General features: G+C 34.9%; 1 protein-coding gene across 13 annotated transcripts in view; it reads left to right on the top strand.

The window, feature by feature from the left end:
- The window catches only part of dlg3 (discs, large homolog 3 (Drosophila)), a 216,508-nt gene that overhangs the window by 47,310 nt on the left and 142,304 nt on the right, over window positions 1-26,894 (top strand). For 10 of the 13 annotated variants that reach the window (XM_061900276.1, XM_061900282.1, XM_061900273.1 and 7 more), the window contains exons 2-3: window positions 11,466-11,519; window positions 17,048-17,098. In XM_061900276.1, coding sequence (XP_061756260.1) covers window positions 11,466-11,519; window positions 17,048-17,098 — 105 coding nt within the window. The remainder of the gene's footprint in view (window positions 1-11,465; window positions 11,520-17,047; window positions 17,099-26,894) is intronic. The other 3 variants (XM_061900283.1, XM_061900275.1, XM_061900285.1) reach the window with 1 other exon arrangement.

The following is a 26,894-nucleotide window of genomic DNA, read 5'->3' as shown; positions in this document are numbered from 1 at the left end:
ACTGTGTGAAATTTACTTTTCTGTTTTTTTGTCCTGCACTTGAAGGTGACATTTGCCATTCGGTAAGGCATGTTTCTGCCACATTGCGTGACGACGGCAAGGCTGCGACCGACCATTAATGGCGGTGTCGGGAGGCGTCGCAGTCACAATGCTCAATCATGGCCATCAAACGGCAAAACTTTGAGCTTTAATGGAGCGCGCTAATTAATCTGGGCGCGGCTTCTTATTGGAACAAATAAAGGGCGGTGATTTCAGCGCGTGGAGAGAAGGAGCCGTTGACCTTTTGTGGTGGAGGGATTCTCTTTCGTCCGCTCACCCGTCCTGTCGCGCCTCGGGCCGCCGTCGTTAGCCCCGCCCCCTTGAGCACGGGAGGCACGGCGTGAGTGTGATGTCATTGAGGAGATGCGTGAGCCAATGAGAGCTCAGCGTGCAGTTACCGCTTGTACGGCAGACCTGGGCAAATTAAGGTCCTTTTCTTGGTTTTGAACACTGACTTTTTGCAGTGTATAAGGCGCATTTATTCAATTTTTTATTTTTTTTAACTCAACAGTGCGCCTAATGTATGGAAGAGTTCTGGTTGTGCTTACCGACCTTGAAGCAATTTTATTTGGTACATGGTGTAATGATAAGTGTGACCGGCAGATGGCAGTCAAACATAACAGATATGTGTAGACTGCAATATGACTCCAGTAAAAAACACCAACATTTTATATGTTCCATTGAAAATAAAGAACATTACACACGGCGTACGAGCAGTGAGAATCAGCGGTGGCCTCGCCCGGTAATCATTTTGGGTGATTTAAACACCAATTCCAACCCTTGATGCTGAGTGCCAAGCAGAGAGGTAATGGCTCCCATTTTTATAGTCTTTGGTATGACTCGGCCGGGGTTAGAACTCTGTATGTATGTATGTTTACATGTGTATATACTGAATGTATACTTGTGTGTATACATGTGTATATATGTATAATTGTATGAATATGTGTATATATGTATGTATATATAGATATATGCATCTATGTATATATGTATGTATATGTAAATGTGTATTTATGTATGTATATATGTACATATATATGTATATATACATATATATAAATGTATATATATATGTGTGCATATATAGATGTATATATATGTTTATTTGTATGTATATGTGTGTATATATACATATATATGTTTATATGTATATATATGTATACATGTATATATGTATATATACTGTATGTGTATATATAAATAAGTTTACATGTATACATGTATATGTGTGTATATATGTGTATATACATGTATATACATGTGTATGTATGTATATATATGTATATGTGTGTATATATGTATGTATATATATATGTATGTATGTATATATATATGTATATATGTATGTATGTATATATATATATATGTGTATATATGTATGTATGTATATACATGTATATCTATGTATGTAATAATGTGTGTATATATATATATATATATGTGTATGTAAATATATATGTATGTATATATATATATATATGTATGTATGTATATATATGTTTATATATATATATATATATATATATATATATATATATATATATGTATATATATATATATATATACATATATATATATATATATATATGTATATATATATATATATACACATGTTTATGTGTTTGCACTGGTGGTGTAGTGGTGCTTGCTCCCGCTTTTTGTGGCAAAGGTGCAGGTTCCATTCCCGGCCAGCATGTAAACATGGTTGCACAAGATAAGTGCAACCATGAAAGTGAAAGTGAAAACTACACCGAAGAAAACATGTGAATACTGAGCTATTTGTACCAAGCAGCCTGGACAAAAGGTATTATTTGCATCCAATGATTGTTAATAGATGAGTTCAGTACATTCCATCCTTCTTTTATTATTATTAATATTGTGATGAAATATTGTGCTGCGTTTCTCACTTTTAGTGGAAGTATGACAAGAACAAAGCACATAGTGACTTATTAGAAAGTCATGGGCATGAATTCTGATGATTACTGTGGTGGCCGTCACACTATTCTGCTAGTTGTGATGTGCTATGTGTTGCATGTAGCAATCGGCATGTTGGAGGAGCACAAAAGCCTTTTCCCTTCCCATATCAGTCACTCCTGCCTGGATGCACCAAGAGTGGCGCGCTCCAGTTGACACCACGGAGGCATGCTTGCACTCATCTGTAAAAACACGGCAAAATGGCCTCATGGATGTTACTCACCGCTCAGCGAGAGCGCGGCGGGGGTGGGCGTGGGGGGCGGGTGTTGCTAAGTAGGCCTGCCGGCCAATGCCACACAGGCAGCGGTTGCCATGGGAACACATTGATTATTTAACAATCGGGATGGGAGCCCGCGGCCCGCACTGGTCATGGCGGCCCCTGTGGGCGCGGGCGTGCTGCCCGTGTCTCCACATGGCACACCTTGCTTGAAGTGAGGAGGAAGAGTGGCATGGCGAGGACTCCTGGTGGTCAGTGGGCACGTGTCGGCGTGGAAGCCTTGTCTCGCTGTGTGGAAAAGGACTCTGTGTGCCATCGCCATAAAGCCACGATTGTGTCGCCAGGCCTCGAGTTTTATCTTTTTCAAGTAAAGACAAGTGTTGCTTTAAAGGAGGGCTCATATTTTAGGGCACCAAGGCAAACATTATTTTCTTTCCAGGCAGGGGCTCCAAAGCGTGCATAAAAAAAAAAAATATATATATATATATATATATATATATATGTTTATATACAGTGGGGCAAAAAAGTATTTAGTCAGCCACCAATTGTGCAAGTTCTCCCACTTAAAATGATGACAGAGGTCTGTAATTTTCATCATAGGTACACTTCAACTGTGAGAGACAGAATATGAAAAAAAAATCCAGGAATTCAAACTGTAGGAATTTTAAAGAATTTATTTGTAAATTATGGTGGAAAATAAGTATTTGGTCAACCATTCAAAGCTCTCACTGATGGAAGGAGGTTTTGGCTCAAAATCTCACGATACATGGCCCCATTCATTCTTTCCTTAACACGGATCAATCGTCCTGTCCCCTTACCAGAAAAACAGCACCAAAGCATGATGTTTCCACCCCCATGCTTCACAGTAGGTATGGTGTTCTTGGGATGCAACTCAGTATTCTTCTTCCTCTAAACACAACGAGTTGAGTTTATACCAAAATGGATACATGGATGATACAGCAGAGGATTGGGAGAATGTCATGTGGTCAGATGAAACCAAAATAGAACTTTTTGGTAGAAACTCAACTCGCTTATCCGAGGTCGGGTTGCAGGGGCAGCAGCCTAAGCAGGGAAGCCCAGACTTCCCTCTCCCCAGCCACTTCATCCAGCTCTTCCCGGGGGATACCGAGGCGTTCCTAGGCCAGCCGGGAGACTTAGTCTTCCCAACGTGTCCTGGGTCTTCTCTGTGGCCTCCTACCAAATATATATATATATATAGAAAGGGAATAAGCGGTAGAAAATGTATGTATGTATGTATATATATATATATATATATATATATATATATATATCTGCGATGAGGTGGCGACTTGTCCAGGGTGTAAACGCCTTCAGCCCGATTGTAGCTGAGATAGGCACCAGGGCCCTCCGCGATCCCAACGGTAGAAAATGGATGGATGAATGGGTGTTGCTAGGCAGACTTTGTGTGTTCCATAAGCCATCTAAGAAAATGGCTGAGAAGATAACATGTTTTTTTATTTAGCCAAAACAGAAATAGTTTTGAAAGTGTTTAATTCCTGGTCAGGTGTTGCTAGGCAGACTTTGTAGGGTTCCATAATTCATTGAAGAAAATAACATAGAAGATAACATGTTTTGTTATTTAACCGAACCAGAATTATTTCTGAAAGTGTTCAATTCATGGTCAGGTGTTGCGAGGCAGACTTTGTAGGATTCCATAAGCCGTTGAAGAAAATAACATTGAATATAAGATATTTTGTTATTTAGCCTAAACAGAATTAATTGTAAAATTGTTTAATTCCTGGTCAGATGTTGCTATGCAGACTTTGTGTGTTCCATAAGCCCTGGAAGAAAATAACATAGAAGATAACATGTTTTGTTATTTAACCAAAAAATAATTAATTCTAAAATTGTTTGATTCCTGGTCAGGTGTTGCAAGGCAGACTTTGTTTGTTCCATAAGCTCTCTGAGAAAATGGCAACAAAAATAACATGTTTTGTTATTTAGCCGAAACAGAAATAATTGTAAAAGTTTTCAATTCCTGGTCAGGTGTTGCTAGGCAGACTTTGTGTGTTCCATGAGCCATTGAAGAAAATAACATGAAAAAGATTACATGTTTTGTTATTCAGCCTAAACAGAATTAATTCTAAAATTGTTTAATTCCTGGTCAGGTGTTGCTAGGCAGACTTTGTGTGTTCCATAAGCTTTCGAAGAAAATGGCAACAAAAATAACATGTTTTGTTATTTAGCTGAAACAGAAATAATTGTAAAAGTGTTCAATTCCTGGTCAGGTGTTGCTAGGCAGACTTTGTAGGGTTCCATAAGCCATTGAAAAAATAACATAAAAGATTACATGTTTTGTTATTTACCTGAACCAGAATTATTACTGAAAGTGTTCAATTCGTGGTCAGGTGTTGGTAGGCAGACTTTGTGTGTTCCATAAGCCATTGAAGAAAATAACATAGAAGATAACATGTTTTGTTATTTAGCTGAAACAGAATTAATTGTAAAAGTCTTTAAATTCTGGTCAGGTGTTGCTAGGCAGACTTTGTAGGTTTGACAATTGACATATTATCATGCGGAGATTAGACTGATAAATAGAAAGTAATACATAATGATATTGTTGCACTTTTTGTGGTGTTTTGGCATCTTTTCATCATGGTCAATCCCAGATCTTGAATCCACTCCTTTGTCCACCAGGTGTTGCTGAAGAGTCACTTCTAGTCCTTTCACTTTGACCTCCTTTTCTGCATTCAATCGCTCCATTTCTCTCACTTTCGAGCTGCGTCAGATCGTCGCCGGCCGACATTTGCTCTTATCTTGAGCGCGGTCCCTCCACTAACTCTCCTTGTGAACATGAAAGTGGACTCGGCACATGTGCGAGCGGGACTTGACCTCTTTAATCCTTCACCTACTTCCCATCAAGGGATTATACAGATACTGTCAATTTCTATTTGACCCCCGGGTGGTCTCGCTCTGGCACAGAATATGTAATATTTGGGAGTGGCGGGGGGACGACGACTCTGTGTTTCCTCCTGGGGAAGTACCGAAGAAGCAGGACTAGGTGACCCTGCCCAGGATTGAGAGTAATCCGGTCTAATCCCAGGTACTTGGGTGGAACAACCGCATGTTGAGATTACTTGTGCTCAGATTATATTCCTTTCTGTTTGTTTGTTTTGTTATGCCGGATCAAGACAGCCGGTTTACTGCGGGACGGGATAAGACTGCTGTTTTGGATTTACTTACTGACCTGGTCCCCTATTACGCAATACAGTTCCATGCTCGTGGTCCCATCCACGGGAGCGAGCTCTCCAGTTCTCCGGTCGGCTAAAGCAGAGCTTCTCAAATACCTCTCCGCCGTGGCTATAAATAGTATCATTTGTCGGTAAAATAGTTATAAGTACGCCTCTGCATAGCGACGACCTATTTTTGAAGCTTTTCAGGTGGCATTTTTTTCCCATTCTTGCTTGATGTACAGTTTAAGTTGTTCAACAGTCTCCCTTCTTATTTTTTAGGCAACATATTTCACCACACATTTTCAACAAGAGACAGGTCTGGACTACAGGCAGGCCAGTCTAGTACCCGCACTCTTTTACTATGAAGCCACGCTGTTGTAACACGTGGTTTGGCATTGTCTTGCTGAAATAAGCAGGGGCGTCCATGATAACGTTGCTTGGATGGCAACATATGTTGCTCCAAAACCTTGTATGTACCTTTCAACATTAATGGTGCCTTCACAGATGTGTAAGTTACCCATGCCTTGGCCACTAATACACCCCCATACCATCACAGATGCTGGCTTTTACACTTTGTGCCTAGAACAAGCCTTATGGTTCTTTTCCTCTTTGTCCATAGTTTCCAAAAACAATTTGAAATGTGGACTCGTCAGACCATGGAACACTTTTCCACTTTGCATCAGTCCATCTTCAGTGAGCTTGGACCCAGTGAAGCCGGTGGCGTTTCTGGGTGTTGTTGATAAATAGCTTTGGCTTTGCATTGTAGAGTTTTAAATTGCACTTACAGATGTTACTGACAGTGGTTTTATGAAATGTTCTTGAGCCCATGTGGTGATATCCTTTACACACCGATGTCGCTTTTTGATGCAGTACCGCCGAAGCAATCCAAGGTCACGGGCATTGAATGTTACGTGCAGTGATTTCTCCAGATTCTCTGAATCTTTTGATGATATTACGGAGCTTAGATGGTGAAATCCCTAAATTCTTTGCAATAGCTGGTTGAGAAATGTTGTTCTTAAACAATTTGCTAAGGCATTTGTTGACAAAGTGGTGACCCTCGCCCCGTCCTTGTTTGTGAACGACTGAGCATTTCATGGAAGCTGCTTTTATACCCAATCATGGCACCCACCTGTTCCCAATCAGCCTGGTCACCCGTGGGATGTTCCAAATAAGTGTTTGATGAGCATTCCTCAACTTTCTTGGTCTTTTTTGCTACGTATGCCATCTTTTTTGAAACATATTGCAGGCATCAAATTCCAAATGAGCTAATATTTGAAAAAAATTACAACATTTACCGGTTTGAACGTTAAATATTTTGTCTTTGCAGTCTATTCAGTTGAAAATAAGTTGAAAAGGATTTGCAAATCCTTGTATTCTGTTTTTATTTACGAATTACACAACTTGAAAACATTTTTTTTCTTGTACTGTAATCCTAGCACTTTTTATTTTAGTTGTTTAATCACAATCAATTATTGCACATTTATTCTTGTTTAGTTATATGTATTAAAAACTATGCTAAATATGAATAACTACATATTAATTTATTATATTACTTTTTTTGCAAAACTGAGACTTTATTTTACTCTCTTGTAGTAAACTTGCATGTTTTAATCCTAGCACTTTTTCTTTTAGTTGTATAATCCCAACACATTCTTGCACATATATTCTTGTTTAGTTATATTTATTTTTAAAAAACTATGCCAACATCTGGTCTATTTTTCTCTCAATTATGATACTACAACTATTTTTTAGCATTTAATTCATTTAGTCAATTATTTATTATAGTTAAATTATGACTTCATATTAATCTCATAAATTAATCATATTTTTTTATAATTACAAATAATACAAATGTGCTGTGAAAAATGTCACCTTTTTTTTCAACATTACAAATTTGTCTTTCTTCAATTCAAATATTTTCGTCTTAATATTTTTAAATATTATTTTACTTTTGCGAAACTCAGACTTTTTTCCAAAATGTTCTAATATTAGCACTTTTTTTTAAATTGTGTGATCACAATCAATTCTTGCACATTTATTCTTGTTTAGTTATGATTTAAAAAATTGTTTTAAATGTGCTAATATTGGCCTTTTTTTATTATTGTGATACTACAACTATAATAATAATTTATTTGTTATTATTCGCACTTTTTCTTTTAGTTGTATGATCATGACACATTCTTGCACATTTATTCTTGTTTAGTTATATTTATTTAAAAAAATATGCTAATATTTGGTCTCTTTTGTTAAATTATGACACTACAACTATAACAATTAATAATTTTTTTTAGCATTTAATCCATTTAGTCACTTATTTATTATAGTTATATGATGACTTCATGTTAATCTCATAAATGAATCATCTTTTTTTATAATTACAAATAATACAAATGTGCTGTGAAAAATGTCACCTTTTTTTGTTAATATTACACATTTGTCTCTCTTCAGTTCAAATATTTTCGTCTTAATATTCTTTAATATTATTTTATTTTTGAAAAACTCAGACTTTTTTCCAAAATGTTCTAATATTAGCACTTTTTCTTTTAGTTGTGTGATCGCAATCAATTATTGCACAATTATTCTTGTTTAGTTATGATTTTTATTTTATTTTTAAATATGCTAATATTGGCCTTTTTTTATTATTGTGATACTACAACTATAATAATAAATTATTTGATATTATTCACACTTTTTCTTTTAGTTGTATGATCATGACACATTCTTGCACATTTATTCTTGTTTAGGTATATTTATTTAAAAAATATGCTAATATTTGGTCTATTTTGTTAAATTATGATACTACTATATAACAGTAAAAAACATTTTTTTAGCATTTAATCCATTTAGTCATTTATTATAGTTAAATTATGACTTCATGTTAATCTCATAAATTAATCATCTTTTCTTACTATGATAAATGTGCTGTGAAAAATTTAACTTTTTTTGTCCATATTGCGAATTTGGTTTTGTTCAATTCAAATCTTTTTGTCTTAATATTCTTTAATATTATTTTATTTTTGCAAAATTCAGACTATTTTATTCTCATAAAATTGTCCTTTTTCTTGTTGAAAATGTGCATTTTTTTTCTTGTAATTTTTGTAATTTTTCTCGTCAAATGTTTGACTTTTTGGGTGTAAAATGATTTATTAATTCTTGCAGCAAAATCATGACAGTAAATCAAAGTGTAGATTTATAATTGTTGTATTTTCTTTTTTTTGAGTATGACTTCCTGCACTTTATTGTGGTATTTGTCAAGAAAACATGGCGAATTTATGTCTGGGACTGTTGCCATGAAGGTTTTTAGACTTAAACAATCCAGTAGGGACAAGTGGTGTGGCAAATACGCGCAGAATTGAACGGTGCAAGGTGTTATTCCTCCAGTGTGTCAAACGGTCGCCACGTTGCTGTTTTTTCCATCTCATATTACATTATTCATTCCCCCACCCCATTTCTGGCGCTGTTGCCGAACAAAGCGGCGGTCTCTCAGCCCCAGTCCTCATTGTCAGCCCTCACACCTTCCTAGCATCCTTCTACCGAGGGGACTCTTCACCTCACTCTCATGCAATAACGTGTGTGTTTTTGTATTTCTACCCTTCTTGAGACATCAACAAGGACAAGTAGCTTCCATATGAGGAGGTGTGAACAAGTTAGGACACAAATCATGGTCCCAATACGGAAAACCATTGCATCTATTAGAGAATGTCAAATACTAGAGTCCGTGAACATTGCTCCAAAGTCAGGATTTTTTTTGTTGATTTAATGTGCATACAAAAGTAAACATTGGCAGTATTGATATGATAAAACAAGACGGCAGCTAAAGAAAGACTTCCCTATTGATCCCCGGAAAAAAACCCACCTGGTGAAAAGCACATCACAAAAAAAAAAAAAACTGAGATCTCTTTTGCACCCCTGGTGGTGAAATCTATCAAAATGAGAGTGGTCCCAAAAAAGACGTATTTTTTCCAATTGACTGAGTGTCGGTTTTTTAATGTGCTCCCCCTCTGGTCAACATATGAAATAACAAGTGTATGTAAGAAATTGAAATGCGCCCCCATTGGCCAAAATTACTTAAAAAAATATGAATAAATAATTCTGTATATAGAGACATACTCTAATAACTTGATAATGAAGATTAAAAACCGATTACAAACACAAAATTAAAAATTATAATAAAATAAAATAAATGAAAGCTTACCTTTTTTATATTTGCATAATATGTATATATTATTAATGTAGTAAATATAAATCTTTATATATTTAGAAAGGGTGGTCCTAAAAAGGTAGGCATTTTTCTCAGGTGTCAAGAAGGTAAGAAGTGCAATAATGTGTGTGTATGTGTGTGTTTGTGTGTGTGTGTGTGTGTGTGTGTGTGTGTTGTATTTCTACCTTTCTTGAGACATCAACAAGGACAAGTAGCTTCCATATGAGGAGGTGTGAACAAGTTAGGACATAAATCATGGTCCCAATATGGAAAACCATTGCATTTAATAGAGAGCCAAATACTAGAGTCCGTGAACATTGCTCCAAAGTCAGGATTTTTTTGTTGATTTAATGTGCATACAAAAGTAAACATTGGCAGTATTTATATGATAAAACAAGACGGCAGCTAAAGAAGGACTTCCCCATTCATCCCCCGAAAAACCCCCGCCAGCTGAACAGCTGATTTTACGACTTCTGGCGCCGACGTAAGACAACCCGCGTCCCATATGCGACCGTAGGATGAACAAATACACTACACTACGAAGACTATAGTGGCCATTGACAGTTAGTTTCTACAGCTGGGTTGCCCAAAATGCGGGGTGGTCCCAAAAAGGAGTGATTTTTTATTTTTAAATTGACTCTGTGTCAACATATGAAATAACAAGTGTGTTTCGAAATTTGAAGTGCTGCCCCTCTGGTCAACATATGAAATAACAAGGTTGTGTAAAAATTTGAAGTGCTCCCCCTGTGGTCAACATATGAAATAACAAGTGTGTGTAAGAAATTGAAATGTGCCCCTTTTGGTCAAAATTAATATAAAAAACAAAAAATAATTATGTATATGGAGACATACTCTAATGACTTGATAATGAAGATTAAAAGACGATTACAAACAAAACATTAAAAAAAAAATAATAATAATAACTGGAAGCTTACCTTATTTATATTTGCATAGTATGTAAATATTATTAATGTTGTCAATACACATCTTTATATATCTAGAAAGGGTGGTCCGAAAGAGGTAGGCATTTTTATCAGGTCTCAAGAAGGTAAGAAGTACAATAATGTGTGTGTGTGCGTGCGTGCGTGCGTGCGTGCGTGCGTGCGTGCGAGCGTGCGTGCGTGTTGTATTTCTACCCTTCTTGAGACATCAACAAGGACAAGTAGCTTCCATATGAGGACCTGTAAAGAAGTTAGGACACAAATCATGGTCCCAATACGGAAAACCATTGCATCTAATAGAGAATGTCAAATACTAGAGTCCGTGAACATTGCTCCAAAGTCAGGATTTTTTGTTGATTTAATGTGCATACAAAAGTAAACATTGGCAGTATTTATATGATAAAACAAGATGGCAGCTAAAGAAGGACTTCCCTATTCATTCCCAGATTTTTCAGTTGACTGTGTGTCTGTTTTAAAAGTGCTCCCCCTCTGGTTAACATATGAAACAACAAGTGTGTGTAAATAATTAAAATGTGCCGCTTTGGCCAAAAATAATTTTAAAAAAAACTTGATAATGAAGATTAAAAAACGACTACAAACACAAAATTAAGAACAATAATCAAATAAAATAACTGAAAGCTTACCTTTTTTATATTTGCATAATATGTATATATTATTAATGTTGTAAATATAAATCTTTATATATCTAGAAAGGGTGGTCCTAAAGAGGTACGCGTTTTTCTCAGGTCTCAAGAAGGTAAGAAGTGCAAAAATGTGTGTGTGTGTGTGTGTGTGTGTGTGTGTGCGTGTGTGTGTGTGTGTGTGTGTGTGTGTGTGTGTGTGTGTGTGTGCTGCCACCCTCATACGATGAGATAATGTGTATCTCTTAATATTCACAGGCCAACCCTCCCCCCATCATTGTCAACGCAGACTCACTAGATGCAGGCCCTTATGTAAGTATCTCTTCTCTCTCTCTCTTTTACTCTCTCTATCTATCTCTCTCTCCCTCCCTCTGTTTCCACACGTGTGTGTGTACGTGTGTGTGTGTGTGTGTGTGTGTGTGTGGATGAAAGGGCCTCCTCCTGCTAGCGTCATGCTGTTTGCCATGTGGACCCTCATCCATTATCTCATTGACCCCGCCTCTTATTTATTTATTTATTTTTCTTTTTTTGGGTGTGTGAGGACTCGGCGTTGTGCTGTTGCTCTTTTAGTGACCCTTACACAAAAGCAGAGAAATATATTGTACATCAGAGGTGTCCAAGTGGTTTTCACCGAGGGCCACATGGCAGTTATGTTTGGCCCCCGAGGGCCGATTCTAACAGTGGGATACTATTATTACACAATCTTTTATGCTTTTTTTTTTTGGTAGATTTTTAAAAAAAAAAAGTAAAAAAAAAATATGGTAAGTTGCAATAATTTGAGTGTATATTACTGTAAATGGAAAAACAGTACTGCTGTTTTTTATGGTTAAAAAGGCATCTCACTTGCCCAAATTTTACTGTAAAATTCACATTTGTTTTTTTACTGTAAATAAGAAAATGCAATTTTACAGTCTAAATCAACAAGTATAGATTTTTTGGTGTATTATTGTAAATGCCAAAAGGCACCACAGTTTTACAGTTAAAAAAATAAATAAAGTTTTTTTTCTTCAATTTTGAGAAAAATGCTGTAAAAACAGTAAATTTCACAATTTGACCTTGACATCTATTGCTGCTTTTGCATTGCACACTTTGATGCTTTGAAATCGTTATTATTAGCATTTATTTATATATTTTTTTTAAATGGTTTGAATGTTTGATAATATATTTTTGCATAATTAGACAATATTTAAGTGAACATCAGTTGCAATTACATGACGTGCATGTATTTTTTTGTCCCAAAATAGAAATAATTCAACATTTTTATGCATTTTATTAGTTTTTTATTTATTTAAGTAAACTGTAAAAAAATATATATAGTACGTTGAAATAATTTTACCTCAAAATGTAGTGTATATTACTGTAAATGGAAACAATGCAGCTCAGTTGCCCGAACTTTACTGTAAAATAAAAAAAAAATGTTCACATCTGTAAATAAAAAAAAATAAATGCAATTTTGCAGTAAAATTTTGGCACACGAGCTGCCAGTTTTTGGGGGTTTTTAACCGCAAATCAACAAGTGTAGATTTTTGGGTTTATTACTGTAAATGCTAAAACAGCACCACAGTTAATTACAGTAAAAAAAAGTACAGTTTTTTTTTCATTTAAAGAAATTCTGTAAAAACCACAGTAAATTTCACAATTTGACAATGAACTCTATTGCTACTTTTACATTGTACATTTTGATGCATGAAATCATTATTAATAGTATTTATTTATTTTAGAAAAAATGGTTTGAATGTTTAATAATATATTTTTGCATAATTAGACAATATTTATCATTTGCGATTACATGGAGTACATATATTTTTTTCTCCCTAAATAGAAAAAAATTATACATTTTTATGCATTTTATTAGTAGATTTTTTTTAAGTAAATTGTGAAAAAAATATATAGCAAGTTGCAATAAGTTCACCTCAAAATATAGTGCATATTACTATCAATGGAAAAGCAGTACTGCTGTTTTTATGTTAAAAAAAAGACAGCTCAGGTGCCAGAGTTTTACTGTAAAAAAAAAAAAAAAAAAAAATTACATTTGTAAATAAAAAATAAAAAAGCAATTTTACAGTAAAATTTTGACACATGAGTTGCCAGTTTGTGGTTTTTTTTAACGGCAAATCAACAAGTGTAGATTTTTGAGTGAATTACTGTAAATGCCAAAACAGCACCACAGTTTATTACAGTAGAAAAAAGTACTGTTTTGTTTATTTGGAAAAAAATGCTGTAAAAACCACAGTAAATTTCACAATTGGAGCATGAAATCTATTGCTACTTTTACATTGTACACTTTGATGCATTGAAATCATTATTAGTAGTATTTATTTATTTTAAAAAAAATGGTTTGAATGTTTGATAATATATTTTTTTGCATAATTAGACAATATTTAAGTTAACATCATTTGCGATTACATGGAGTACATATATTTTTTTCTCCCTAAATAGAAAAAATTGATACATTTTTATGCATGTTATTAGTAGATTTTTTTTAAGTAAATTGTAAAAAAATATATAGTAAGTTGCAATAAGTTCACCTCAAAATATAGTGTATATTACTGTAAATGTAAAAACAGTACTGCGTTTTTATGGTAAGAAAACAGTTGCCAAAATTATTATTATTTTTTTTTCATATTTGTAAATAAAACAACTGCAATTTTACAGTTAAATTTTGGCACACAAGCTGCCAGTTTTTGGGGGTTTTTAACCGCAAATCAACAAGTGTAGATTATTCGGTGTATTACTGTAAATGCCAAACAGCACCACAGTTTATTACAGTAAAAAAAGTAGTTGTTGTTTTTTTATTTGGAGAAAAATGCTGTAAAAACCACAGTAAATTTCACAATTTGACAATGAACTCTATTGCTACTTTTACATTGCACACTTTGATGCTTTGAAATCATTATTAGTAGTATTTATTTATTTATTTTTTTTAAATTGTCTGAATATTTGATAATATATTTTTGCATAATTAGACAATATTTAAGTGGACATCATTTGCAATTACATGGAGTAAAACATATTTTTTTCTCCCTAAATAGAAAGAATGAATACATTTTTATGCATTTTATCAGTAGATTTTTTTAAGTAAATTGTAAAAAAATATATAGCAAGTTGCAATAAGTTCACCTCAAAATATAGTGTATATTACTGTAAATGGAAAAATAGGTGCCAGAGTTTTACTGTAAAATTTAAAAAGAAAATTACATTTTTAAATTAAAAATAAAAAAGCAATTCTAGAGTAAAATTTTGACACATGAGTTGCAAGTTTTTGGGGTTTTTTAACCGCAAATCAACAAGTGTAGATTTTTGGGTGTATTACTGTAAATGCCAAAACAGCACCACATTTTACTAAAGTAGAAAAAAGTACTGTTTTGTTCATTTGGAAAAAAATGCTGTAAAAACCACAGGAAATTTCCCAATTTGACCATGAAATCTATTGCTACTTTTACATTGCACACTTTGATGCTTTGAAATAATTATTATTAGTATTTATTTCTATTTTAAAAATGGTTTGAATGTTTGATAGTATATTTTTGCATAATTAGACAATATTTAAGTGAACATACATACATATTTTTTTCTCCCTAAATAGAAAGAATGAATAAATTTTTATGCATTTTAGATGTTTTTGATGTAAATTTAAAAAATATATATGGTAAGTTGCAATAAGTTCACCTCAAAAAGTAGTGTATATTGCTGTAAATGGAAAAACAGTACTGCTGTTTTTATGGTAAAAAACAGATGGCAAAAATTTCTAAAAAATTTCACATTTGTAAATAAAACAACTGCCATTTTACGGTAAAATTTTGGCACACGAGCTGCCAATTTTTTGTTTGTTTTTTAACCGCAAATCAAGTAGTGTGTATTTTTGGGTGTATTAATGTAAATGCCAAAACAGCACCACAATTTCTTACAGTATAAAAGTACAGGTTTTTTTCCATTTAGAGAAAAATGCTGTAAAAAAACGCAGTAAATTTCACAATTTGACCATGAAATCTATTGCTGCTTTTACATTGCACACTTTGATGCATAACTTACTTTGAAATCATTATCATTAGTATCTTTTTATATTTGAAAAAATTGTTTGAATGCTTGTTAACATATTTTTGCATAATTAGACAATATTTAAGTTAACATCATTTGCGATTACATGGAGTACTTTTTTTTTTTCTCCCAAAGTAGAAATAAAGAATACATTTTCATGCATTTTATTAGTAGATTTTTTTTAAAAAGTAAATTGTAAAAAAAATATATATATATAGTATGTTTCAATAATTTCACTTCAAAATGTAGTGCATATTACTGTAAATGGAAAAATTGTACTGCTGTTTTTATGGTAAAATACAAAAAAAACAATTGAGCTCAGTTGCTAGAATTATTCTGTAAAATTTAAATTTTTTCACATTTATTAAACATTATTATTAGTATCTTTTTATATCTAAAAAAATTGTTTGAATGTTTGTTAATTTTGCATAATTAGACAATATTTCAGTTAACATAATTTGCGATTACATGGAGTACATATTTGTTTTTCTCCCAAAGTAGAAATAAAGAATAAATTTTTATGCATTTTATTAGTATATTTTTTTTCAAAAGGAAATTGTAAAAAAAAAAAAATTAGTATGTTTCAATAATTTCATCTCAAAATGTAGTGTATATTACTGTAAATGGAAAATTTGTACTGCTGTTTTTATGGTAAAATATAAAAAAACAATGCAGCTCAGTTGCCAGAATTATTCTGTAAAATTTACATTTTTTTCACATTTGTTAATTTAAAAAAATGCAATTTTACAGTAAAATTTTGCCACACAAGCTGCCAGTTTTTTGTTTGTTTTTTAACAGCAAATCAACCAGTTCTAAATTATTCGGTGTATTACTGTAAATGCCAACATAGTACCACAGTTTATTACAGGAAAAAAATACTTTTTTTTTTCTATTTAGAGAAAAATGCTGTAAAAACCACAGTAAATTTTACAATTTGACCATGAAATCTATTGTTATTGATGGATAACCTGCTTTGAAATCATTATTATTAGTATTTATTTCTATTTAAAAAAAGTTTTGAATGTTTGATAATATATATTTGCATAATTAGACATTATTTAGGTAACAATAATTTGCGATTACGTGCAGTACATATGTATTTTTTCTCCCAAAATAGAAAGAAAGAATATATTTAGTAATAAAAGTTACAGTACTTTATTGATACATATTATTTCCAGGCTTTCCAGGGCCAAATAAAATAAAAAGGCGGGGCCACATCTGGCTTTGAGTTCGACACGTGCTGTATATCATTTTATTTGACTAAACTACGCGTTTTGCACCAAAACCTGCTACAGTATTGCAAGGTTCTGACACATCGATACAGATCCTTATGTTTTGATATCGATTCTCAAATGAAAATATTGATACTTTTGATACTTCAGCTCTAAAAGATCATGTATATCATGATCAGGATCGCAATCATTGAGATGTTGTTTCTCAGCAGTTGTTTGCACTCCGTTGTAATACACTTCCCCCCCACTTGTGGCAGTAATGACCATTTCAAACAGAAAAAGAGCTACAATCATGTAGTTTCTTAAGCTCAAAAAGTATGACTAAAGTGGTGAAGCAGCAAGACTTTTTACATTTTATCAGACACATTAGACATATTTGCACAAAGTATCAAATTGGTATTGCCGATACCAGCCCGAATTTTGCATCGGAAAGAAAATCGATGGTATGGCACATCACCCTGACATAGTGTTGCTACATTTTGATGCAATTATCTAATTTTCCATTTCTAATCAAGTTTATAATACAAGTCAGGATTGCTAACCATTTGTTTTTGTGTTCTTGTTGGACAGGTGAATGGCAGCGATGGCATGTACAAATACGAGGAGATCATCTTAGAGAGGGTAAGTTCCCTTTTTTTTATATACGTGCTTTAAATGTGTGTTTTCATTTGGAAGACAACAATTAACTGGGCTAAAAGTGACCCCACCAGTGGACCACACCATTCCTTAATTAAATAGATTCCCATACAAATCGCAATTTTCAAATTATACATTTATATTTATATTTTCATTATTTATTATGTGTTACTATTATTATTGCATATGATATATTATTATTATTATTATTATATATTCTTATTGTTATATTATAATATTATATTATTATTACTATTATTTTATTATTGTTTATTATTATTATATATTTTTTATTATTATTATTATATATTTATATTCTACATTTTTTATTCTGAATGTATGATTCTAAATTAATATTGATGTTATGATTTTATTTTATATTATTATAATATTATATTTTCTCATTATTTTTATATTATTATTATATTATTATTATATATGATGTAATATTATATATAATAAATATTATTATATATTATTATTGTTATATCATATTATTATTACTATTATTATTGTATTTTTGTTTATTATTATTATTATTATATATTTGTGACCCACACTATTTATAATATATATTAATGAAATATGTAAAGTATCAAAGCTGCTGAAATTCATCCTCTTTGCTGATGATACAACAATTACATGTGCAGGTGACGACGTGAAGCAACTTCTGACTTCTGTAACTAAGGAGATGATCAAGTTAAAAACTTGGTTTAATGCGAACAAATTGTCTTTGAATTTAAAGAAGACCAAAATAATGCTCTTTAGCAATCGCAAAAGTAATATACCGATCAGGATTGTTATTGATGATACACCAATAGAATATGTTCATCAAAATTCTTTCTTAGGAGTAGTAATAGATGAAAATATCTCATGGAAGCCTCATATAAGTTTACCTGAGGAAAAATGTTGCTAAATGTGTTGGAATGATGAGGAGATCATGTCATTTATTGAACACCAATGCTCTGCTGTTATTATATCATTCATTTATCATGTCATATTAACCTATTGTTTTGAAGTCTGGGGAGATTGTTATGAATCACATCTACAACCTTTAGTCACTCTGCAGAAAAAGGCCATCAGGATTGTTTCCAATGTTCACTACAGACATCATTCAAATCCACTATTTATGAACTTAAAGCAACTTAAACTGAACGATGTGATATATTTTAAAACTGCTCAAATTATGTTTAGGGCATCCCAAAACTCTCTAGCATCCAATATGCAGAACCTATTCCATGACAGAGATGATCACCATAGTTACAGTTTAAGAGGAAACAACAAATTATATTAGCCTAAATTTAGAATCACTTTAAAATCAATGTGCATTTCAGTGCGTGGAGTCAGTCTGTGGAACAACTTAGGGGACGAGTTAAAAACGTGTTCTAGCATGATTCAATTTAAAACACTGTTTAAAAAGAAGTACTGAAGAAGTTCGATGAGGAAAGAGAGTGATGCCCTCAGCACAGAGCGATGGAAGAGAGGTGTATGGTCGGAGAGTGTTTGGGCCCGTGTGTGTGTGTGCGTGTGTGTGTGTGTGTGCGTGTGTGTGTGTGTGTGTGTGTGTGTGTGTGTGTTTTGTCTCATCTTGTCTTGTCTCATGGTATTGTTAGTGTACAGGAGTTTTTCTTGTTTTGTTTATAGAGTATTGTTTTTGTATTATATTGTTTATGTCAAATGTGGAATGAGTGAGAGGGGTTGGGCTATTATAAGCAGCTGCTTCATCCAACCCCTTTTCAAGCCTTGCATAAATATCTTTGCCAACATGTAAAAAAAACCAAAACTGTGTTTATTTGTACTGTGCAAGTTTGCAATAAATATTTCAATTAATTCAATATTTGTTATTATTATTATACATTTATATTCTACATGTTTTATTCTGAATGTCTAATCCTAAATTAATATGAATGTTTTCATGATTTTATTATGTATTATTAAATTATTATACATTATTATATTATTATTATATTCTTTTATATGATGTATTATTATATATTATTATAATTATTATTATTGTTATTATATATTATTATTTTTATATTATTATTTTTACTATTATTATTGTATTGTTTTTTATCATTATTATTATTATTATTATTATATATTTATTATTATATATTTATATTCTACATTTTGTATTCTGAATGTCTGATTCTAAATTAATATTAATATTGATAGGATTTTATTATGTATTATTATACTATTATATATTGTTCTTATTATTATGATTATTAATATTATATATTCTCAATTATAACTGAACATTTCTAATTCTAAATTACTAGTAATAATTGTATTATTTATTATCCATCCATCCATCTTCTTCCGCTTTTTCCGAATTGGGTCATGGGGGCAGCAGCCTAAGCAGGAAAGCCCAGACTTCCCTCTCCCCAGCCACTTCGTCCAGCTCCTCCCCTTTGGGGATCCCGAGGCGTTCCCAGGCCAGCCGGGAGACATAGTCTTCCCAACGTGTCCTGGGTCTTCTCCGTGGCCTCTTACCGGTCGGATGTGCCTAGCACCCTATATCTAAGGGAGAGCCCCGCCACCCGGCGGAGGAAACTCATTTGTACCCGTGATCTTGTCCTTTCGGTCATAACCCAAAGCTCAGGACCATAGGTGAGGATGGGAACGTAGATCGACCGGTAAATTGAGAGCTTTGCCTTCCGGCTCAGCTCCTTCTTCACCAGAACGGATCGATTCAGCCTCCGCATTACTGAAGTCGCCGCACCATATTCAAAATCCTCATGTGTCCGGAGACGTATTTCCTAAGCTTATAAACATAATATACATTTTTTTTTAAATGAAAGAAGATTTTCTGCGGCTAAAATATTGATGTAATCATAGTAGTATCAACTAGCTACGCTCTTGTACTTGGTATCATTACAGTGGATGTCAGGTATAGTTCCACCCATGGCGTTTGTTTACATTTTAAGGCCGGTGAGCTATTGTATCCTCCTACGGTGTGTAGTGAAGCATGTTTGGCTATTCCTCATCCTTCAGTGATAATGGTACTTGTAAAAAACTAACTTTTTTTTTTTTACCTGTTTTTAGCTATGTCTTAAAGCACCTCTCCCTAAGGGTGTTTTAGTGTTATAACTTCACCTTTATCTTCACTTTGTACGCCAAAACGTGTCCGTTCTTCCTTTTCTGTCTACACACAGTGTCTGCTTGTAAGTACTCTGTGCGTGCGCGCTGCCGAACACGCTCCTCTGCTCGTAAAACCAGCAATGTAATGCCCGTTAAAACAAAAAAAAGCATTGTACTGTTTTTGTTTCATTAGTACCGTGGTACTATACTAGTACTGGTGTAGCGTACAATTCTACTACACGCACAAATACATCGGTAGCGCAACACTCAAATAGGTCTGTGTGCAACATAAACACAAAAATAATTCCTATGATTAAAAAAATGCCTTTTGATTTATACTTAATATATTGTAAAAGGTCCCATGCATGTCATATAAAAGACTGGTTAATTTGTGCTCGTAGAAATGCTAATAAAATGCATTTTTCACATTTTTGTTTCCACAAATGGCATATATCAGTAATAGGAGTACCGATAAATACCGATATTTATAAGGTGACCGTGCCGATACCATCTTAACGATGTAAGTCCCTACCACACTAGATGTTGGTGAGCCTGCCTTCATCCTTTTCTAGACGTCTCCAACACAATCCATGCTGGCATTGTCCGTGCAAGATGAATGCACTCGTGTTCGGAAACATCCCGCATGTTCCCCGTGGCGCCACACCATCAGAGGGAAGGTAGAATCTGTTAAGAGTGCGGCGTCTCTTTGTACGCCATGCTGAGGCGAGTGCCACGGGCAGGCGGCAGGAAGGTGAAGAGCACTCCTCGTTTGTTCATAGGGCCGGCCTGTGCTTGTCAGTTGAGATGCAGCTCTCTTGTCGTCCCGCCGCCCACACCTGCTCGCAGTACTTTTCTAAATAAAGGGGACCACCCAAAAAAATGGCATTATTGGCTTTATTTTAACAGCTGCCACGTTAAAAATTAGCTTTGAGTAATGACAAATAAGGAAGCAACGCCACACAAAAGTTCCTTTTTTTAACAGGAATGACGGCGCGATACTAATGAATCATACACGGTACTATACCGCCTCTAAAAAGCACTGTCGTGACATTGCTGATTTTACGAGAAGAGGAGCATGTTCGGCAGCGCGCGCACAAATAGTACTTACAAGCAGAGACAGTGTGTAGACAGAAAGGGAGAACGGACGCATTTTGGCCTAAAAACAAAAGATAGAGGTGACTGCTGTCAGTATTGTTTAATCATGACACGCTGTCACCTTCAGTCGACAGCAGTATCGTTAATTCAGAATCTTCACGACCTAATTAGGGACCGCTACCAAAAAATACCGGTGCTCAGTATACATCCCTACACTTTGGTGAAAAAAACCTTACCATATGTTTAAATAAGCTGTATAATGCACTTTTTTTTCTTTGTTATTGTTTCTGTCGGTTAGTGTTGTCTCCATACCAACATTTTGGTTCCGGTACCAAAATGTATTTCAATGCTTTTCGGTACTTTTCTAAATAAAGGGGACCACACCAAAAAAATTGCAATATTGGCTTTATTTTAACAGCTGCCACGTTAAAATGAGCTTTGATTAATGACAAATAAGGAAGCAACGCCACTCAAAAGTTCCTTTTTTTTTAATAGGAATGACGGCGCGATACTAATGAATCATAATCGGTACTATACCGCCTCTAAAATGCACCGTCGTGACATTGCTGGTTTTACGGGCAGAGGAGCATGTTCGGCAGCGCGCGCACACCGAGTACTTACAAGCAGAGACAGTGTGTGGACAGAAAGGGAGAATGGACGCATTTTGGCCTAAACACTAAAGATTAAAGTGACTGCTGTCAGTATTTTTTAATCATGACAAGCCTTCAGCTTCAGTCGGCCAGCTGGAATACAAATTATCGACAGCAGTATCGTTAATTCAGAATCTCCACGACCTAATTAGGGACCGCTACCAAAAAATACCGGTGCTAAGTATACATCCCTACACTTTAGTGAAAAAAACCTTACCATATGTTTAAATAAGCTGTATAATGCACTTTTTTTTTCTTTGTTATTGTTTCTGTCGGTTAGTGTTGTCCCCATACCAACATTTTGGTTCCGGTACCAAAATGTATTTCGATACTTTTCGGTACTTTTCTAAATAAAGGGGACCACACCAAAAAAATTGCAATATTGGCTTTATTTTAACAGCTGCCACGTTAAAATGAGCTTTGATTAATGACAAATAAGGAAGCAACGCCACTCAAAAGTTCCTTTTTTTTAACAGGAATGACGGCGCGATACTAATGAATCATAATCGGTACTATACCGCCTCTAAAATGCACCGTCGTGACATTGCTGGTTTTACGGGCCGAGGAGCATGTTTGGCAGCGCGCGCACACAGAGTACTTACAAGCAGAGACAGTGTGTAGACAGAAAGGGAGAATGGACGCATTTTGGCCTAAACACTAAAGATTAAAGTGACTGCTGTCAGTATTTTTTAATCATGACACGCCTTCAGCTTCAGGTGACTGCTATCAGTATTGTTTAATCATGACACGCTGTCACCTTCAGTCGACAGCAGTATCGTTAATTCAAAATCTTCACGACCTAATTAGGGACCGCTACCAAAAAATAGTATACATCCCTACACTTTGGTGAAAAAAACCTTACCATATGTTTAAAGAAGCTGTATAATGCACTTTTTTTCTTTGTTATTGTTACTGTCGGTTAGTGTTGTCCCCATACCAATATTTTGGTACCGGTACCAAGATGTACTTCGATACTTTTCAGTACTTTTGTAAATAAAGGGGACCACAAAAAAAAATTTCATTATTGGCCTTATTCTAACAGCTGCCACATTAAAATGAGCTTTGAGTAATGACAAATAAGGAAGCAACGCCACACAAAAGTTCCTTTTTTTAACAGGAATGACGGCGCGATACTAATGAATCATAATCGGTACTATACCGCCTCTAAAAAGCACCGTCGTGACATTGCTGGTTTTACAAGCAGAGGAGCATGTTCGGCAGCGCGCGCACACAGACTTACAAGCAGAGACAGTGTGTAGACAGAAAAGGTAGAATGGATGCATTTTGGCCTAAAAACAAAAGATAGAGGTGACTGCTATCAGTATTGTTTAATCATGACACCCTGTCACCTTCAGTCGACAGCAGTATCGTTAATTCAGAATCTTCACGACCTAATTAGGGACCGCTACCAAAAATACCGCTGCTCAGTATACATCCCTACACTTTGGTGAAAAAAACCTTACCATATGTTTAAATAAGCTGTATAATGCACTTTTTTTTTCTTTGTTATTGTTTCTGTCGGTTAGTGTTGTCCCCATACCAACATTTTGGTTCCGGTACCAAAATGTATTTCGATACTTTTCGGTACTTTTCTAAATAAAGGGGACCACACCAAAAAAATTGCAATATTGGCTTTATTTTAACAGCTGCCACGTTAAAATGAGCTTTGATTAATGACAAATAAGGAAGCAACGCCACTCAAAAGTTCCTTTTTTTTAACAGGAATGACGGCGCGATACTAATGAATCATAATCGGTACTATACCGCCTCTAAAATGCACCGTCGGGACATTGCTGGTTTTACGGGCCGAGGAGCATGTTTGGCAGCGCGCGCACACAGAGTACTTACAAGCAGAGACAGTGTGTAGACAGAAAGGGAGAATGGACGCATTTTGGCCTAAACACTAAAGATTAAAGTGACTGCTGTCAGTATTTTTTAATCATGACACGCCTTCAGCTTCAGTCGGCCAGCTGGAATACAAATTATCGACAGCAGTATCGTTAATTCAGAATCTCCACGACCTAATTAGGGACCGCTACCAAAAAATACCGGTGCTCAGTATACATCCCTACACTTTGGTGAAAAAAACCTTACCATATGTTTAAATAAGCTGTATAATGCCCTTTTTTTCTTTGTTATTGTTACTGTCGGTTAGTGTTGTCCCCATACCAACATTTTGGTTCCGTTGCCAAAATGTATTTTGATACTTTTCGGTACATTTGTAAATAAAGGGGACCCCAAAAAAAAAAAAGGCATTTTTGGCTTTATTTTAAGAGCTGCCACGTTAAAATGAGCTTTGAGTAATGACAAATAAGGAAGCAACGCCACACAAAAGTTCCTTTTTTTAACAGGAATGACGGCGCGATATTAATGAATCATATTCGGTACTATACCGCCTCTAAAAAGCACCGTCGTGACATTGCTGGTTTTACGAGCAGAGGAGCATGTTCGGCAGCGCGCGCACACAGAGTACTTACAAGCAGAGACAGTGTGTAGACAGAAAGGGAGAATGGACGCATTTTGGCCTAAACACTAAAGATTAAAGTGACTGCTGTCAGTATTTTTTAATCATGACACGCCTTCAGCTTCAGTCGGCCAGCTGGAATACAAATTATCGACAGCAGTATCGTTAATTCAGAATCCCCACGACCTAATTAGGGACCGCTACCAAAAAATACCGGTGCTCAGTATACATCCCTACACTTTGGTGAAAAAAACCTTACCATATGTTTAAATAAGCTGTATAATGCCCTTTTTTTCTTTGTTATTGTTACTGTCGGTTAGTGTTGTCCCCATACCAACATTTTGGTTCCGTTGCCAAAATGTATTTTGATACTTTTCGGTACATTTCTAAATAAAGGGGACCCCAAAAAAAAAAAAGGCATTTTTGGCTTTATTTTAAGAGCTGCCACGTTAAAATGAGCTTTGAGTAATGACAAATAAGGAAGCAACGCCACACAAAAGTTCCTTTTTTTAACAGGAATGACGGCGCGATACTAATGAATCATATTCGGTACTATACCGCCTCTAAAAAGCACCATCGTGACATTGCTGGTTTTACGAGCAGAGGAGCATGTTTGGCAGCGCGCGCACACAGAGTACTTACAAGCAGAGACAGTGTGTAGACAGAAAGGGAGAATGGATGCATTTTGGCTTAAAAACTAAAGATAGAGGTGACTGCTATCAGTATTGTTTAATCATGACACGCTGTCACCTTCAGTCGACAGCAGTATCGTTAATTCAAAATCTTCACGACTTAATTAGGGACCGCTACCAAAAAATAGTATACATCCCTACACTTTGGTGAAAAAAACCTTACCATATGTTTAAATAAGCTGTATAATGCACTTTTTTTCTTTGTTATTGTTACTGTCGGTTAGTGTTGTCCCCATACCAATATTTTGGTACCGGTACCAAGATGTATTTCGATACTTTTCAGTACTTTTGTAAATAAAGGGGACCACAAAAACAATTTTCATTATTGGCCTTATTCTAACAGCTGCCACATTAAAATGAGCTTTGAGTAATGACAAATAAGGAAGCAACGCCACACAAAAGTTCCTTTTTTTAACAGGAATGACGGCGCGATACTAATGAATCATAATCGGTACTATACCGCGTCTAAAAAGCACCGTCGTGACATTGCTGGTTTTACAAGCAGAGGAGCATGTTCGGCAGCGCGCGCACACAGACTTACAAGCAGAGACAGTGTGTAGACAGAAAAGGTAGAATGGATGCATTTTGGCCTAAAAACAAAAGATAGAGGTGACTGCTATCAGTATTGTTTAATCATGACACCCTGTCACCTTCAGTCGACAGCAGTATCGTTAATTCAGAATCTTCACGACCTAATTAGGGACCGCTACCAAAAATACCGGTGCTCAGTATACATCCCTACACTTTAGTGAAAAAAACCTTACCATATGTTTAAATAAGCTGTATAATGCACTTTTTTTTTTCTTTGTTATTGTTTCTGTCGGTTAGTGTTGTCCCCATACCAACATTTTGGTTCCGGTACCAAAATGTATTTCGATACTTTTCGGTACTTTTCTAAATAAAGGGGACCACACCAAAAAAATTGCAATATTGGCTTTATTTTAACAGCTGCCACGTTAAAATGAGCTTTGATTAATGACAAATAAGGAAGCAACGCCACTCAAAAGTTCCTTTTTTTTAACAGGAATGACGGCGCGATACTAATGAATCATAATCGGTACTATACCGCCTCTAAAATGCACCGTCGGGACATTGCTGGTTTTACGGGCCGAGGAGCATGTTTGGCAGCGCGCGCACACAGAGTACTTACAAGCAGAGACAGTGTGTAGACAGAAAGGGAGAATGGACGCATTTTGGCCTAAACACTAAAGATTAAAGTGACTGCTGTCAGTATTTTTTAATCATGACACGCCTTCAGCTTCAGTCGGCCAGCTGGAATACAAATTATCGACAGCAGTATCGTTAATTCAGAATCTCCACGACCTAATTAGGGACCGCTACCAAAAAATACCGGTGCTCAGTATACATCCCTACACTTTGGTGAAAAAAACCTTACCATATGTTTAAATAAGCTGTATAATGCCCTTTTTTTCTTTGTTATTGTTACTGTCGGTTAGTGTTGTCCCCATACCAACATTTTGGTTCCGTTCCCAAAATGTATTTTGATACTTTTCGGTACATTTCTAAATAAAGGGGACCCCAAAAAAAAAAAGGGCACTTTTGGCTTTATTTTAAGAGCTGACACGTTAAAATGAGCTTTGAGTAATGACAAATAAGGAAGCAACGCCACACAAAAGTTCCTTTTTTTAACAGGAATGACGGCGCGATACTAATGAATCATATTCGGTACTATACCGCCTCTAAAAAGCACCGTCGTGACATTGCTGGTTTTACGAGCAGAGGAGCATGTTTGGCAGCGCGCGCACACAGAGTACTTACAAGCAGAGACAGTG

The sequence above is a fragment of the Nerophis ophidion genome, linkage group LG05 (assembly GCF_033978795.1).
Source record: "Nerophis ophidion isolate RoL-2023_Sa linkage group LG05, RoL_Noph_v1.0, whole genome shotgun sequence".
NCBI lineage: Eukaryota > Metazoa > Chordata > Actinopteri > Syngnathiformes > Syngnathidae > Nerophis > Nerophis ophidion.
This window is presented reverse-complemented; position numbering and strand designations above follow the sequence as displayed.